Genomic DNA, 12,784 nt, shown 5'->3' with positions numbered 1-12,784 from the left:
TGTCAATGTAGCAGTATGCTATTCCTGCATTTGCAACATAGAAATTCAAAGAAATAATTAGTGTAAAATTTGATTGAAATTGAAGGGGGGGGGGGATGATCAAATTTTAAGGTAGGTAAATCCATTTTGCTTGTTATCAAAATACCGTGTTTTTTGGAAAGGAGCGGTAAGTATTTAGTATTTCAACGTTGATTCACGTCTGCTACCAGTATTTTAAGAGACTGGATAGCTTGATTCTGTCTGGCTATATGTTATGCTTTACTGAAATCAACTGTTTCTGGCTACAGCTTTGGTGTACTTGAGTGCGTATTTGCAGTTGAAGAGTGTCATGATCTTAATTACAAAATGAGAGCAAATCTTTTAAAAGTCAAGAGTGATGCTGACGGCATTAATCCCACACTAGAAAGTGCCTTTAAAAAAAGGCAATGAACTGTGATTGGATAACTTATTTCCTAATTTGGAGAAAATCTTTGGAATGAATACAGGGCTCTCCTAAATCTAATTGGTTTCAGTCAATTTGTAAAGACTGATTAGCTACCTGTAGTGTCTGGACAGCCTAATCTCTTGCTCAGCACTGTAGACAGCTATTGTGCATTGGTCAAACAACAGTAAAACTAACTTGATCAATGCTTGAATACTATCAGTTATTCATTGTTTCTTCACAAACCCTCAGTGTTTTGAGTAAAGCCTGTGTATTAACATAATTTACAGCAAAATTGAGGTAGCCTAGAAAAGAACAAAGAAAGGAAGTGTTTTCAGTAGCACTCACCTTTGTGAAGAAATATGCAAATGCAGGTAACAAAGATTTAATGTGTTACGAGGATGTTGTGTGAACAGAAAATGAAGAACCTACATGTTGGATTTGGATGTTACATGCGTACCTTGTATCTAGCTTGGTATTTTAGAACAAATTACGTATTGAGGCTAAAGGGCTGAGCAGTCCACCTCTGTTTTGAAGCCCATCTGGCCTCAGCCTTTAGGGACCCCTTGGAGCCTAAAAGCTTCAGAGTTTTCAACAAAGCCTACTAAGACCACAATTTCAGGTTTGCATTGAAGGCCTGGTTTTATGAATTTTAGTGCCTTGTTCTTTTAGAATTTTGCAAATTTGCTATAATTATTCTTGCTAAATGGGGTTGCGTAGGATTTGCATATCAGTACTTCACATAGTGGCTGTTCGATACCCACCAGGTGACCCTGTTGGCAGAGCTCTTTGAATCAGTCGAGCCAGGAAGCCCCATGTGTGTAGATCAGTCATTGTCTTCCCAAGATGAGTGGATCACTGAGTCCTCGTGTGCTTGTTGGTTTGTTTAAACCCTCTTCTCTCAGGCTGTCTCACTGTTGAAAGAATTCATACTTCAAAATGCAGTTATTTTATTTCTCTCTGATGCGGAGCATGCTTGCAAGACCATTTTCCCGTGGGCAGAGTGGTGATGGTGAACTTGTACTGCTTAAATAATGGTGTTGGCTCCAGGGCCTTGGAGGGCAGCAGCAGCTCCCCCCTCAGCGTACTTCCTGCATCAGGGGCAGCTTTTGTGTGATCCCGTGTCCACTTGACAGGAGACAGCATTGCTGGCACGCGGTTATAAATTCATATAAATCAGAAAACAGTGCATCTCTTCAAAAGGTTAGAGCTGGTATTTTTAGACTTTGGATGCAAACAGCCCCAGAAGCCCTCACAGTCTTACACCCCATCATTAAGCACTTCACAGTGCTTAATGAGGTGAGGCGGGAGCAGCGGCCGTCGGGGACGGGCAGGGCGGGCGCTGTGGCGGCTGTTCTCGGGACGTTTCCAGTACACCGGGTTTACCTCACGGACGGCTCCCGCGGCAGTCCCCGTAGGAGAGAGCGAGGGCGGCGTTGCTGCTCTCGCCGCCGGGAGCTGCCCCGCTCCTCTCGGCAGTGGAAACGGCATGGAGGGACGGAGGGCGCGGGGGTGTTCCTGCCGCCCGCAGGCCATGCAGCCCTCGCCCGAGGCGGGGAGAGGGCTCCTCTCGCGGGCAATACTCTCCCCCGAGCCTGTGGGGCAGCGATAGCGTGAGGGTGGGGGAGGACGCCACCCGCTCTCCCTCTCCTTCCCTCCGCCGCCCCGGGCGCGCAGGTGTTGGACGGGGCGAGGGGTGCTGTCCGCTTTGCCATGGCGGGGGCTGCAAAGGACGCCCCGGAGCGCTCGCCGGAGGAGGAGGTAAGGGGCTGGGGAGGGGGAAAGGCGGCCGTCGTGGGGCTGGAGGAGCCCTCGCCCACAGTCCCGGGCTGAGAGCCAGTTGGGTGCCGGCGTGCGGAGTGGTCAGTCCCGCGCTGGATTTTTATTTTCATCGCCGGTAGGTTACGGGGAAGGCGGGTTGGGGCAGCCTGAACTTGCCGCTGCCGTGTTTTGTGTGGTGCTTCTTGCGCGGCGCAGCCTAAATCAGCGAGGTACCTGAAATACCTCTTAAACCCTTACCACCCCCCACGCACACTTCTCTCCCACCAAGCAGCTGCGTGCAACTCTGGTATTTTCCCTCGAGTGCACTATACGATATTTACTGTCCACTACTTTCTGCTCGCTCTTCCCTCCGGGGCTGTCTCCCATCAGGACAGGTGAGTATCGGTGGCAGGAGAGAGGTGCGGGGGGGGGGGTGTCTCTCTCCTCATGAAGTTTCATCAGCTCCTAACTTCCAGATGAGTGTTGTGAGTGAGAGGGTATCGAAATGCTCTGTCTTTAGACTCGATGCTTGCCAAGATAGGCGTGGAGAGGCGGGTAAGAGGTGAGGATCCCCTTGCTCCGTGGAGGGCGTTCAAGCTGTGGGGCTCATTGGATGCTGTGGGCACATACTGCTCTGGCTTGAAACTTTGTGTTCAGAAAGCATCTGAGTGAATTCATGGCAGAAATCTGAAGATTTTAAACAGCAATATGCCATCTTTGGCTCACAGAGCTCCTTAGCTATTTGTTACCAGCCGCGGGAAGAATACCCTGGGAAATCACTGCTGTGTCCTGTCTTGTTCGTGTCCCCTTTGTAGGTGTCTGCACCCAAGCCCTGCTCCTGTTATTTCTTCCACTCAAGGGTGGGCTGATAGCGCTAAGAAACCCAAAAACGGCCCTCAGTATGAGGGACCTGGGATGCCACCTGTGACTGTCACACTCATGCTTTTAAGAGGCAGTTGTATGGTCACTTACAGAACAGAAACATTACCAGTATTAATTCTATGTCGAGAGAAAAGCTGACTCAAAAGCTGCTCCTCGTTAGCTACATTTTCATTGTTTCTTGGATAAACCCTGACTAGAGTTTATCTTTCAGTCACAGCTTTTGCTCTCTCATCTTACTGCTTTTAAATTACTTGTTCATTCAGTTCTGGACTTGACTGATAAAGAATAGCTTAGGACAAAGTGTGGCTGCTCCCTACTCCCGTAACGTTCATGCAGTATCTTCACACAGATGCAAAGAGTTGTTTTCAATATGCTTAAATACTTTCTTTAGAAATAAGATGATCTGTTATAAACATTGTATTCAATTTCTGTTCTGTTGGGGAAGGGAAAATTTACAGGCAATGAGAAGTATGGTTTTAACTTACAAGAGAATTAAAAATAAAGGAACTAGAGTGTATGAGATGCATTAATTTTCTATAAAAATGTTTAAACTTACTCCTTAAGGAGCAAAATAAAATCTCTCAGCTATTATGCTCTCTTGGTTTCTCTTGAAACACAATTAACTTTGCTATGATGAGGGCATGTATAAATACAAAATTGTCAAGTTAATCTGAGAACAAAAAAAGATTATAACTTCATTTGCCCTTCCTTTCTCTTACCTCTCGCCCCGTCCTCTCACATTCCTCCTAAAGCTTGTAGCAGCAGTTTGATGTTGACATTCAACTACACCACAGGGGTCTTGAAACAAAATTTTCATTGTAAATGCTTTGTATTTTGTTCCTTATTTGACCACTGCCTACACATTCAGATCTCTAGTGAATTTTTGGAGTACTTTAAGCTTGCTGACAGACTTACACAGGTGAAAAAGCTTTCACTGGATTTCAGAGAAATCAAGCAGCTTCTGTTGCTTGAGGTGGCAATGCAGCAGGGAAATTCAGCCTTAAAAGAAAAACGCTGTTAGTTGCTTATAGTCAATGTACTGCCGTTGGTCACGCACAAGTGTCATGTCATCCTTCTCAAGACAGTTTCTGGTGTCATTTATTAGCAATATCATGTACACCCAGCCAAGGCTGGGGACTTACTCCCTGAGATCCTGTAATGGGCAGCTGCCACGTGTATCTTTTCTACTCTTAGCTGTAAGCCCAGGAAGTTAGAAAGAAGGAAATGTTTCAGCGTTACTGGTGCAGAGACCCGTTCATTTTTACCACTGACTCATACGATACTGAGGTAGAAAACATAGTGGTTACCATATAATTTCAATACAGAGAGTCAAAATAGATTATGGGCTGCTTCTTTTGGAAAGATACACCAGAATGTAGGGTCTGAATGATTATTTTTCAGCAGATAGAAACTCAGGGGCACTCAATGAAATTACCAGGCAGGTCTACAATGAGCGCAGTGGCATTTCCGTGCACATGTAGATCTACTGTGGTGTATTATGACTTAAAGTATGAATGAGTTCCAAAGGAATTAGGTAAAATAAAGGGAGAACAGGTATTAAACAGTGATCAGGATGTAACTTCCATTTCAGGAAGTTCATGAGCTGCTGATTGCTTGCAGATTTGAGGTTGGCTGAACAGGACACCTTTGTATGCTGTGTCTCTGACAGCTTGTTTTATTCTGAAAATAATGTTTATAAACAAAATTTAATCATAGGTGAAAACTTTACTGCTGTGACCAAAGTATTAACTTTGCTTCAAGGTGATTTGGAAGCGTGGTTCAGAAAGTAGTTGAAGAGCATCCTGGGTATGTGTGGAATTTTAAAAAAATGTAAATGTATTAAGATTGTAAATTTTCTAACTATGACGGTGATGTAAGGTGCCTACAGCCTGTAAGTTTAGATCTTGGCTGACTGTTTCCTGTACCACAACTTTAATACAACTAATTCTTAAGAATTTAACGTTCTTTGTGTTATAAAAATATTTATCAATCATATATATTATATGGAGGCATTTGCCTTTTTTGTATTATCATGGCCCTAGCTATTGAAAGGACAAGGGGTGTGAGTCAAGTGAGCAAGATCCTATAGACCCCACAAGTCTAGTAAAGCTCACATTTAATAGGACTTATGTATGAAAAATGGAGCGTTACTTTGTACAGCAAGTATGTATATAGTCTGTTTGTTGTGTTTAAAGTGTCTTATCAAATTAAATAGTATATTGTTCTGATGAAGTCTGTCTTGTGACTGTTTACCATTCTCTTTTTTTTCCTGGAAAGATGAAAATTGGCAATACTGAGTACTGGTGAGGCCTGCTGTGGCAATACCATTTTGCAGCTTATGTCCTGACACTGTCCACTTTACTTGGGCGTGGTAATGGGATGCCACCCCATCTTTCTCTGTGGAAACACAAAAAGGAAAGAGTCCTGAGAGTTGTGCTTGCTTGTTCACACCCACTGAGATAAAACAGTTCAAAGGAAAATGATTAGATGATGAAAGGTTCTGTCTAGAAGTCTAAAACTTATAAAACTCAGGTAGTAAAGATGATGGTACTTAGTACATTTAAAAATGTTCAGAAATTAGGTAATGTATGAGAATATTATCACTGTGGTGGATCTCATTACCATCTCTCTATTTTTTTACCCTGATTGAATGTAAGAATTAAGGGCTTGTATATTCAGTTCAGAGAGAAGGCAGATCCAGGATTAATATTGCTGCTCCTCTTTTCTTTTTCCTACAGTTTCCTGGTTCCTGCTGACAGCAGTCTTTAAAGAAAGATTGAAAGTCTAAAAGTCTGAATTTGGATTGGATATGTTGTCCCTTTGAAAGGAATACGAGATTAATACAGAGTCATTTTTGTCCTGTATTTTGAATTTTATGGCAAGAAATTAAGTCTCAAGATTTTTTTTCATGGCTTTCCAGTATTGTGGAACTTCTACTACTGGAAAACACAGTGTTCTTCATTAGAATTTCTGTTAGACTCTGTGCATTTTTTGTCTTTTAAATATTGTTATGAAACCTTATTTTCAGCTTTTATCTTACACTTATTTGGCAGTTCTATTAGAGAATATTCTTGGATGCTTATAGTACTTTTCAAACATCAAAAGGCAAATGAGAAAACAGTTTTGCAAAATTTTTGAAGCACGTCTCAAGTGACTTAGAGTCCTTCCTAAACGGGATTTGAGCCCCAAAATCACTTTCCCTATTACGCCAATTTTCACAAAACATATAGAAAAGTCAAGTCAAAAGGAAGATGTGCAAAGTCAAGTGATTTGCCAGGGTCACACCAGCATTTTGTGTCAAACTAAGGAAGGAACGGAGCACAAATGTTTGGGACCTATTCGGTCTGCATTTGACTGTGGAACTTTCTTGCTATGAATATTGTCCAATTACTATGAAAGTATATATCCATTATTATGGTCTGAAAGATAAATATAAGAAATTATTTTTTAAAAAAGTAAAAAAGTTTTCAACCTTTAAAAAAATCTGAATTAAACATTCAAAGACAAAACTAAGCTCAGAAAATAGTGTAACAGTATGTGCACTACTTTGATGCTTCTTTCTTGTTAGTAGACTTGTTCCTTTTTAATAGTTGGTGAGAAGCAGGTAGGTAAGCCTAGATTCCTCTGTAGGAACACTGTAATCTGTCTTTAGGGGCTGAATTAAGGAACAAAACCATTAAAAATCAAAGCAATGAGCATCCAAATGCCTGTTGATGATAGGGGTTGAGGGCATATGAATTTATTAGTGGAATACCTGTGAAGTGAATAACTGAATTTGGTGTTAACCTCAGATTTTAACCTCATGGCTTCTGTAGCTTTTAACTTGTGTACCTTGTTTTTCTCATCATTTCTTCTGCTTCATCTTGAACAGGAATACAGGCTCTCGATTTGCAGCAAATTATGCTATGCAATAGGAGGTGCCCCAAATCAAGTGGCAGGGAGTGCTGCTGCTTTCTTCCTACAGATCTACCTGCTAGATATAGCCCATGTAAGTAGCACAAGAAACCTTTACAGACTGTAGATTTACCTCAACTCTGATGTTGTCAACAATGTCCCTGGAATGATAAAAATGAAATAGCTAATAAAGCTTTTAAATTGTATTGTTATCATTGCCTCTAGCTTTTCAGCATCCTGGAAACTGCATAAACTTGTCTGGAAATAATTTTTTTCTTTTTTTCACTAGTTTCCTTTCTGTCTTGAAGTGGCCGTTGTTTGCTTTTACTTTGGGATTATTAGTAGAGCTTTAGGCACTGTAGAGCTCACATGCTTGCAGACACAAGGAAAAGCAGTTCTCTGTGTCAAGAGTCAGAGAGTGTGAGAGATGAGACATCTGAAACATTAATAGCACCATACTGAGGTTGTGAAGTTTTGTTCATTTGGTTTAGTTAAAAATCACTGCAGTTGCAACCAGTAGTCAATGTAATTTTATTTGGTTTGTCTAGGATAATCTCTTTGCAAAGAAAGCTGAGTTATCCTTCCTGAAGGTTCTTTGCTTCCAGTCTGTGGCTTTCTGGTGCAGAAGCAGACCTGGTAAAACAAAGCAGTAGGAGTCATCCCCATTCATCGGATTTTCAGCTGCTCCAGCTAGATTTCAGGACAGCAGAGAAACAAATAAAATAAATCCACAAGCATTTTTTACTGTTTTGGATTGTCTTGTATATCTGCGTGGTAACTAGGTGGGACAGATAAAGTATTGCAGGATAGAAAAAAGGATTTTAGGGAGATGAGGACAAATTGCAGGGACTGTGAGAACAGCTGTAGCTGAAACCACATGAGTGGCTTTCAGCACTGATGATTTTTTATTTGCTGGAAAGAACAGGAGGTTCTGGATCAGATGTTGTTATTTGTTTGCTGTTAAGATGTAGAAAGACAGGATATCATGACTTAGGGAGTGGAGATGTCCAAAAGATTTGGTTTGTGGTTTTCCTTTAAAAGTCTGATACCAGAAGCTGAAGCGGCGACACAATAAGACTGGCATGTAAAATTGAGATCTTGAATGCCTTGTGGAGATCCAAGTCACAAGATCTAGAAGAGACGCCAGTTTTGGACAGCAGTGTCAAAGATGGCAAGTGGATGGTGTGGAGTCTGAGTTGGAGGTGGAACGGGTAACTCAGAGATGCAGCAGCGAGATGGATGCAGCTCTGACTAGAGCTGTTTCACGCTTACATCAAGGATGGCAATACAAACCATTGGAGATGATGAAGCATGAACTGAATGAGAATGACACTAATGCAATTTTCCCAGGGTGCTTATAAATGTGGCAATTTCCTCACTCTCTGCTTATCACAGAAATTGAAAATTCTTGAAGCTAGGGACTGTTTATTTCTTTATGTGTTTGTGTACAGTGTCCAGAAAGCTGGGGTCCCATTCTTGCATCTTTGGGCACTACCTAAATAAAAGACATAATTATAATTATTTTGTTAACAAGCTCCTACTGAAACCCAGTAATTTTGCTTAATGTTTGTAATGATACACTTACCACGTCATTAAGGGGCTTAATTATTTGTTCCTTGATAGTTTAGTTTGTTCTCTGAAGTAATCCTGCAGGGACAGGATTTATTTCAAGGCCTGATAAACAGCTGTGAAATCCTGTGGGTTTTTCCCTACATTTTCAGGGGAAAGCATGTAATTTTATAGTCACTACCTGGATTTAATTCTTGCCCACTTAGAGGGCAGAACTGTTTTAGCTCTTTGAGAGATTGTGAAACTCGCTTGCTGTAATCTTTCAAGCGTAATCGGGAGCCTTTCTAAGGAAATTACATTTGTATTCACTTTCTGTAGCTTACAGTCTTTTCCATTTGAATTCCATGTTCCACTTAAATTACCTGTATCAACTACAGACATATAAATGTAACTCCAAACCACACAGGATCCTTGAGTCAAATTGCTAGAAAACACCAAAACCTCTGATAATAGGATCCTGATCTTTATTCCTTTTGAGATGGGTAAATTTAGCATATTTTATCTTGTATTTTATTAATACTGAGAAGTTTATGGCATTGGTGCTGACAATACGCCATCTAGATTTAGGGGCTAAGAAAATGCAGCCAGGGGATGTATAAGCCCATACTGATGATGAAGACAGGGTGACTATACAGACTCCACTTCTAACATAAGAGAGGTTCTCCTTCTCCTCAAGGCTTTCTTCCACCTCTTTTTATCTAATGTCCACTTCCTTTCTGTCTATTCAAGTTATCTGAACAAAATACCAATGAGAAACTCACACAATTTGAAGTTTTCTGTCCCTGTCCTCCTCATAACTGCAGTATTTCAACCCCTGTATCTTTCTGACTGTTATTTTGTTCTTGTTTTGGCTGACCTGTCTCTTCAGAAGCAGTAGTGACTTCTGAGCAGTTCCAGCGCAGCCCCCATGGCAAGTCTGCCTCAAGGTTGGTGGGCTACTGTGGGAGGGCACAAGTCAGCAAACTGCTGCGGGGGACAGCCCAGTGCTCATTCCAGCCTTGTCCTACATTGTAGCAATAGGATGCTTGGAGAGCCACCGTCATTACCTGCTGGAGACTACCATTCCAAATCCTTCCCTGTTTGTAAGCTTTCTAAGGTGGAGTATGTATCTTGGAGCTAATGGTGTCAGGAAGATTGGCTGCCCCTGCAATTTCACCTAATTTGGGCTAAAATTTAACAGGTGCGATGACAAAAGTGCATAGCATCTGCCTTTAACAAAGGTCACCCAGGACATTCAGAGATTCTTGCTTCTTTCTTTCACCTCTGAGGGAATACCTACAGCAAATTCTGTGAACAGGGGACCTGCACCCGCTGGAAGCTGTGTGCTGCTGCTGAGGAGGCAATAAGCTCTGCAGAAAAGTAGGGGATACCAGCTCAAGCTTGGTGTTTTATCAGCTGCATTTGCCAGGCTTCCCGCTGCGTTGGAGCACTGATAGCGTGAAGAAACATGTAGGTGATGGGGGTTTGTTTGCTCTCGCTGTTTAAGCTGCATAGGCTGTTTCAGCAGTCTCTCTCTTGATAATTGATTTGAGGAACGTTCATGTTTATATAGATTTCAGTGACTTTTCAGGCCTATAGCTTCAGTGCCATGAACTAAGCACTTGCCTAACCATTCTGTAATACGAATTCCTGAACTCTCTACAGATATATGTGAAAAATAACTACGCTGCCTGGGATATAGTGTATTTCTATATAGGTACTTGTGTATGGTCCTCCTGGATTAACTTCAAAGGTTTTTCTACTTGGCCTTTTTATTCTACTGTAATCCATGAACATTTTTCAAGTGAGATTTGCTGGACATGGTGCTGGCAACTGTGATTTGAACAAATGTGCCTTGCACAGTTCAGTTGTCACGAGTTCAGTTCTGAGTGGATAAAGTCTGCTGTGCTACCTCTCCCACAGCCACATGCCACCAGTTGGCAGCCTTGGTAATCTCAGGAGATGAAAAAACATGAATGCATGTAAACAGCTCACTCTACTTTTTTCTAGATCAGGTCAAGATAAAGATATGGAGAAATGGGGCTGTGTGGAAAACAAAGTGAGTGGATAATTACAAAGGGACTCCGTCAGGTTTTATGACTAAAACAAGGACTTCAGCCTACTATTTGACTACCTGACTCATTTTCCTAGTTCTAAACACATCCATAATCTCTCCTTCCTTGCACTTTCCCCCTCTAATCCCTTCTTGCATGATGTCTCTCTCAATGTCTCATTTGTTTACTACAGGTAACCAACAGTAATTTCTATGACAGTTAATTTACAAAACATGTCTGCTGCCATCATTGTTCTTTAAAACACTAAGGTTTTTTTTCTGGAAAGTTGCTTTATTCTGTTTCATTGTATTGTGAAACAATGGCTCTTGTTTACAGTATCATGTCTGTACTTTCAGATTACTCCATTTCACGCCTCTTTGGTGCTGTTCATTGGCAAAGCCTCAGGTGCAGTTACTGATCCTATTGCTGGCTTTTTTATTAGCAAAAGTAGATGGACAAAAATTGGCCGTCTCATGCCTTGGTAAGCAGAAATGTGTACATATATTTGCATATGCCTTTCAGTACCTAAAGGGGGCCTACAAGAAACCTGGAGAGGGACTTTTTACAAGGGCATGTAGTGATAGGACAAGGGATAATGGCTTTAAACTAAAAGAGGGTAAATATAGATTAGATATTAGGATGAAATTCTTCACGATGAGGGTGTTGAGACACTGGAAGAGGGTGTCCAGAGAAGCTGTGGATGCCCCCTCCCTGGAAGTGTTCAAGGCCAGCTTGGATGGGGCTTTGGGCACCCTGGTGTAGTGGAGGGTGTCCCTGCCCATGGCAGGGGGGTTGGAACTAGATGATCTTTAAGGTCCCTTGAACCCAAACTGTTCTATGATATATATATATATATATATATGAATATTGCGTTGTGATTATACAGTGATCTGATTGAATTACACTAGTTTTTCTTTTCCTGTTTCCCAGACAACAGTGGTTGTATTCATTCTACATATATAAAATAAAAAAGAAAAATTGTCATGTCATCTATTTCACTTGTTCACCCATGAAAACATGGAAGAGATTTTATACCACTGGAAACACAAAAAAATAAAGCCAAGGCACTGTGCTGTTAACAAAACTGGAAGCTCAGATCTAAAACTGTCTTGAATCATGGTTGAATTTTCATCTTTGTCTAGATTCCTTTAGTTTGGCTCCACTCCTCCACAAAGTTGGAACTTGTTTCTACTTATGTCCTAGTGTGCCTTCACTTCTCACATCAGCCTTCCAGGAGCTCCATTAACTTTAATTCCCTAGGCCTTTCAATTCCATAAAGGATGTGTGCATACATGTGGAACAGATGTGACATCATGGCACCGAAGGGCTCAGCAGCCACCACCTCCCTGACATTCTGTTACGTTCTTCCTTACAGCAGTCATTCTGGTCCTGCTTCTCTTACCTCCCCGTGATCAAAATACTTAATTAAAAAATCACCATGACTTTTATAATGGAATGAGTTGCTGTAAGATTTTGATCAGCACTTCTAAAGGGACAGAGTGATATTTCGCTGTGACATACTTATCCCTTGTAGGCACTCTAGCTAGTACACTTGTATATGTGCAGTCCATGTGCTGTAAGGAGAGGTTAGAAGAATGAGTGTTACTCATATAGGAAGGAGATTGACAGGTGTGAAGCAAGAAAATTGGAAAGGAGTGGTCCATGTTAGAGGAACCCAAGCTCATCTATGCCATAGGGCATTTATTTGCTGGGTCTTTTATATTTTGGAAGTCAAGGGAAGATTGAGCAGTTTATGAAATGGGGAGTCTTTCATTGCTGCTCTAGCTCATGTATTATAAGGATGTATTGGAAGATATCTTGAATTAATTTAACCCCCAAATATTAACAAAAATCTGGGAGTAAATATGGTATCCTGAGCAAAGAAAATGCATTTTCATGGAAAATAAGCCCAGTTTTTTAGCTAGTAGTTCTCTTGCTGTCATGTGGTTTTAGGGCTACAGAAACGTGCCTGTGGGCAGCTTATATCTGACAAAGACTAGAAGGCAAGTACATGTTGGAAGAAGGCTGAGATCAGTTGCTCTTGGCCTCAGCAGGAACAGGGCCTTCAGGTCAAAGTTAAGGTTTTTGTCAAGAGCCCCATGGGAAAAGAGGAGCTTGCTGCTGTCTCTCTTTTCAGGATTTGGTTTGTGGCCAGGTAAATGGAGTCCTTTTTAATGAGCACTGAATTAACCAAGTAACAAAGTTATTGAAAAAGAAAATAATG

At 41.5% G+C, this 12,784-nt stretch overlaps 1 protein-coding gene across 4 annotated transcripts in view; it reads left to right on the top strand.

Annotated features, from left to right (window-relative positions):
* The first annotated feature begins 83 nt into the window (after positions 1–83).
* Positions 84–12,784, top strand: part of MFSD2B (MFSD2 lysolipid transporter B, sphingolipid) — a 39,122-nt gene continuing 26,421 nt past the window's right edge. The window contains exons 1-4 of one of the 4 annotated variants that reach the window (XM_054820340.1): positions 84–2,182; positions 4,781–6,462; positions 6,936–7,052; positions 10,917–11,041. In XM_054820340.1, the coding sequence (XP_054676315.1) occupies positions 6,457–6,462; positions 6,936–7,052; positions 10,917–11,041 (248 nt within the window). In that variant the 5' untranslated portion in view covers positions 84–2,182; positions 4,781–6,456. The other 3 variants (XM_054820338.1, XM_054820339.1, XM_054820337.1) reach the window with 3 other exon arrangements.

The sequence above is a fragment of the Grus americana genome, chromosome 3 (genome assembly GCF_028858705.1).
Source record: "Grus americana isolate bGruAme1 chromosome 3, bGruAme1.mat, whole genome shotgun sequence".
NCBI classification, from domain to species: domain Eukaryota; kingdom Metazoa; phylum Chordata; class Aves; order Gruiformes; family Gruidae; genus Grus; species Grus americana.
The sequence above is the reverse complement of the archived record's forward strand: the minus strand, read 5'-3'. Positions and strand labels throughout refer to the sequence as shown.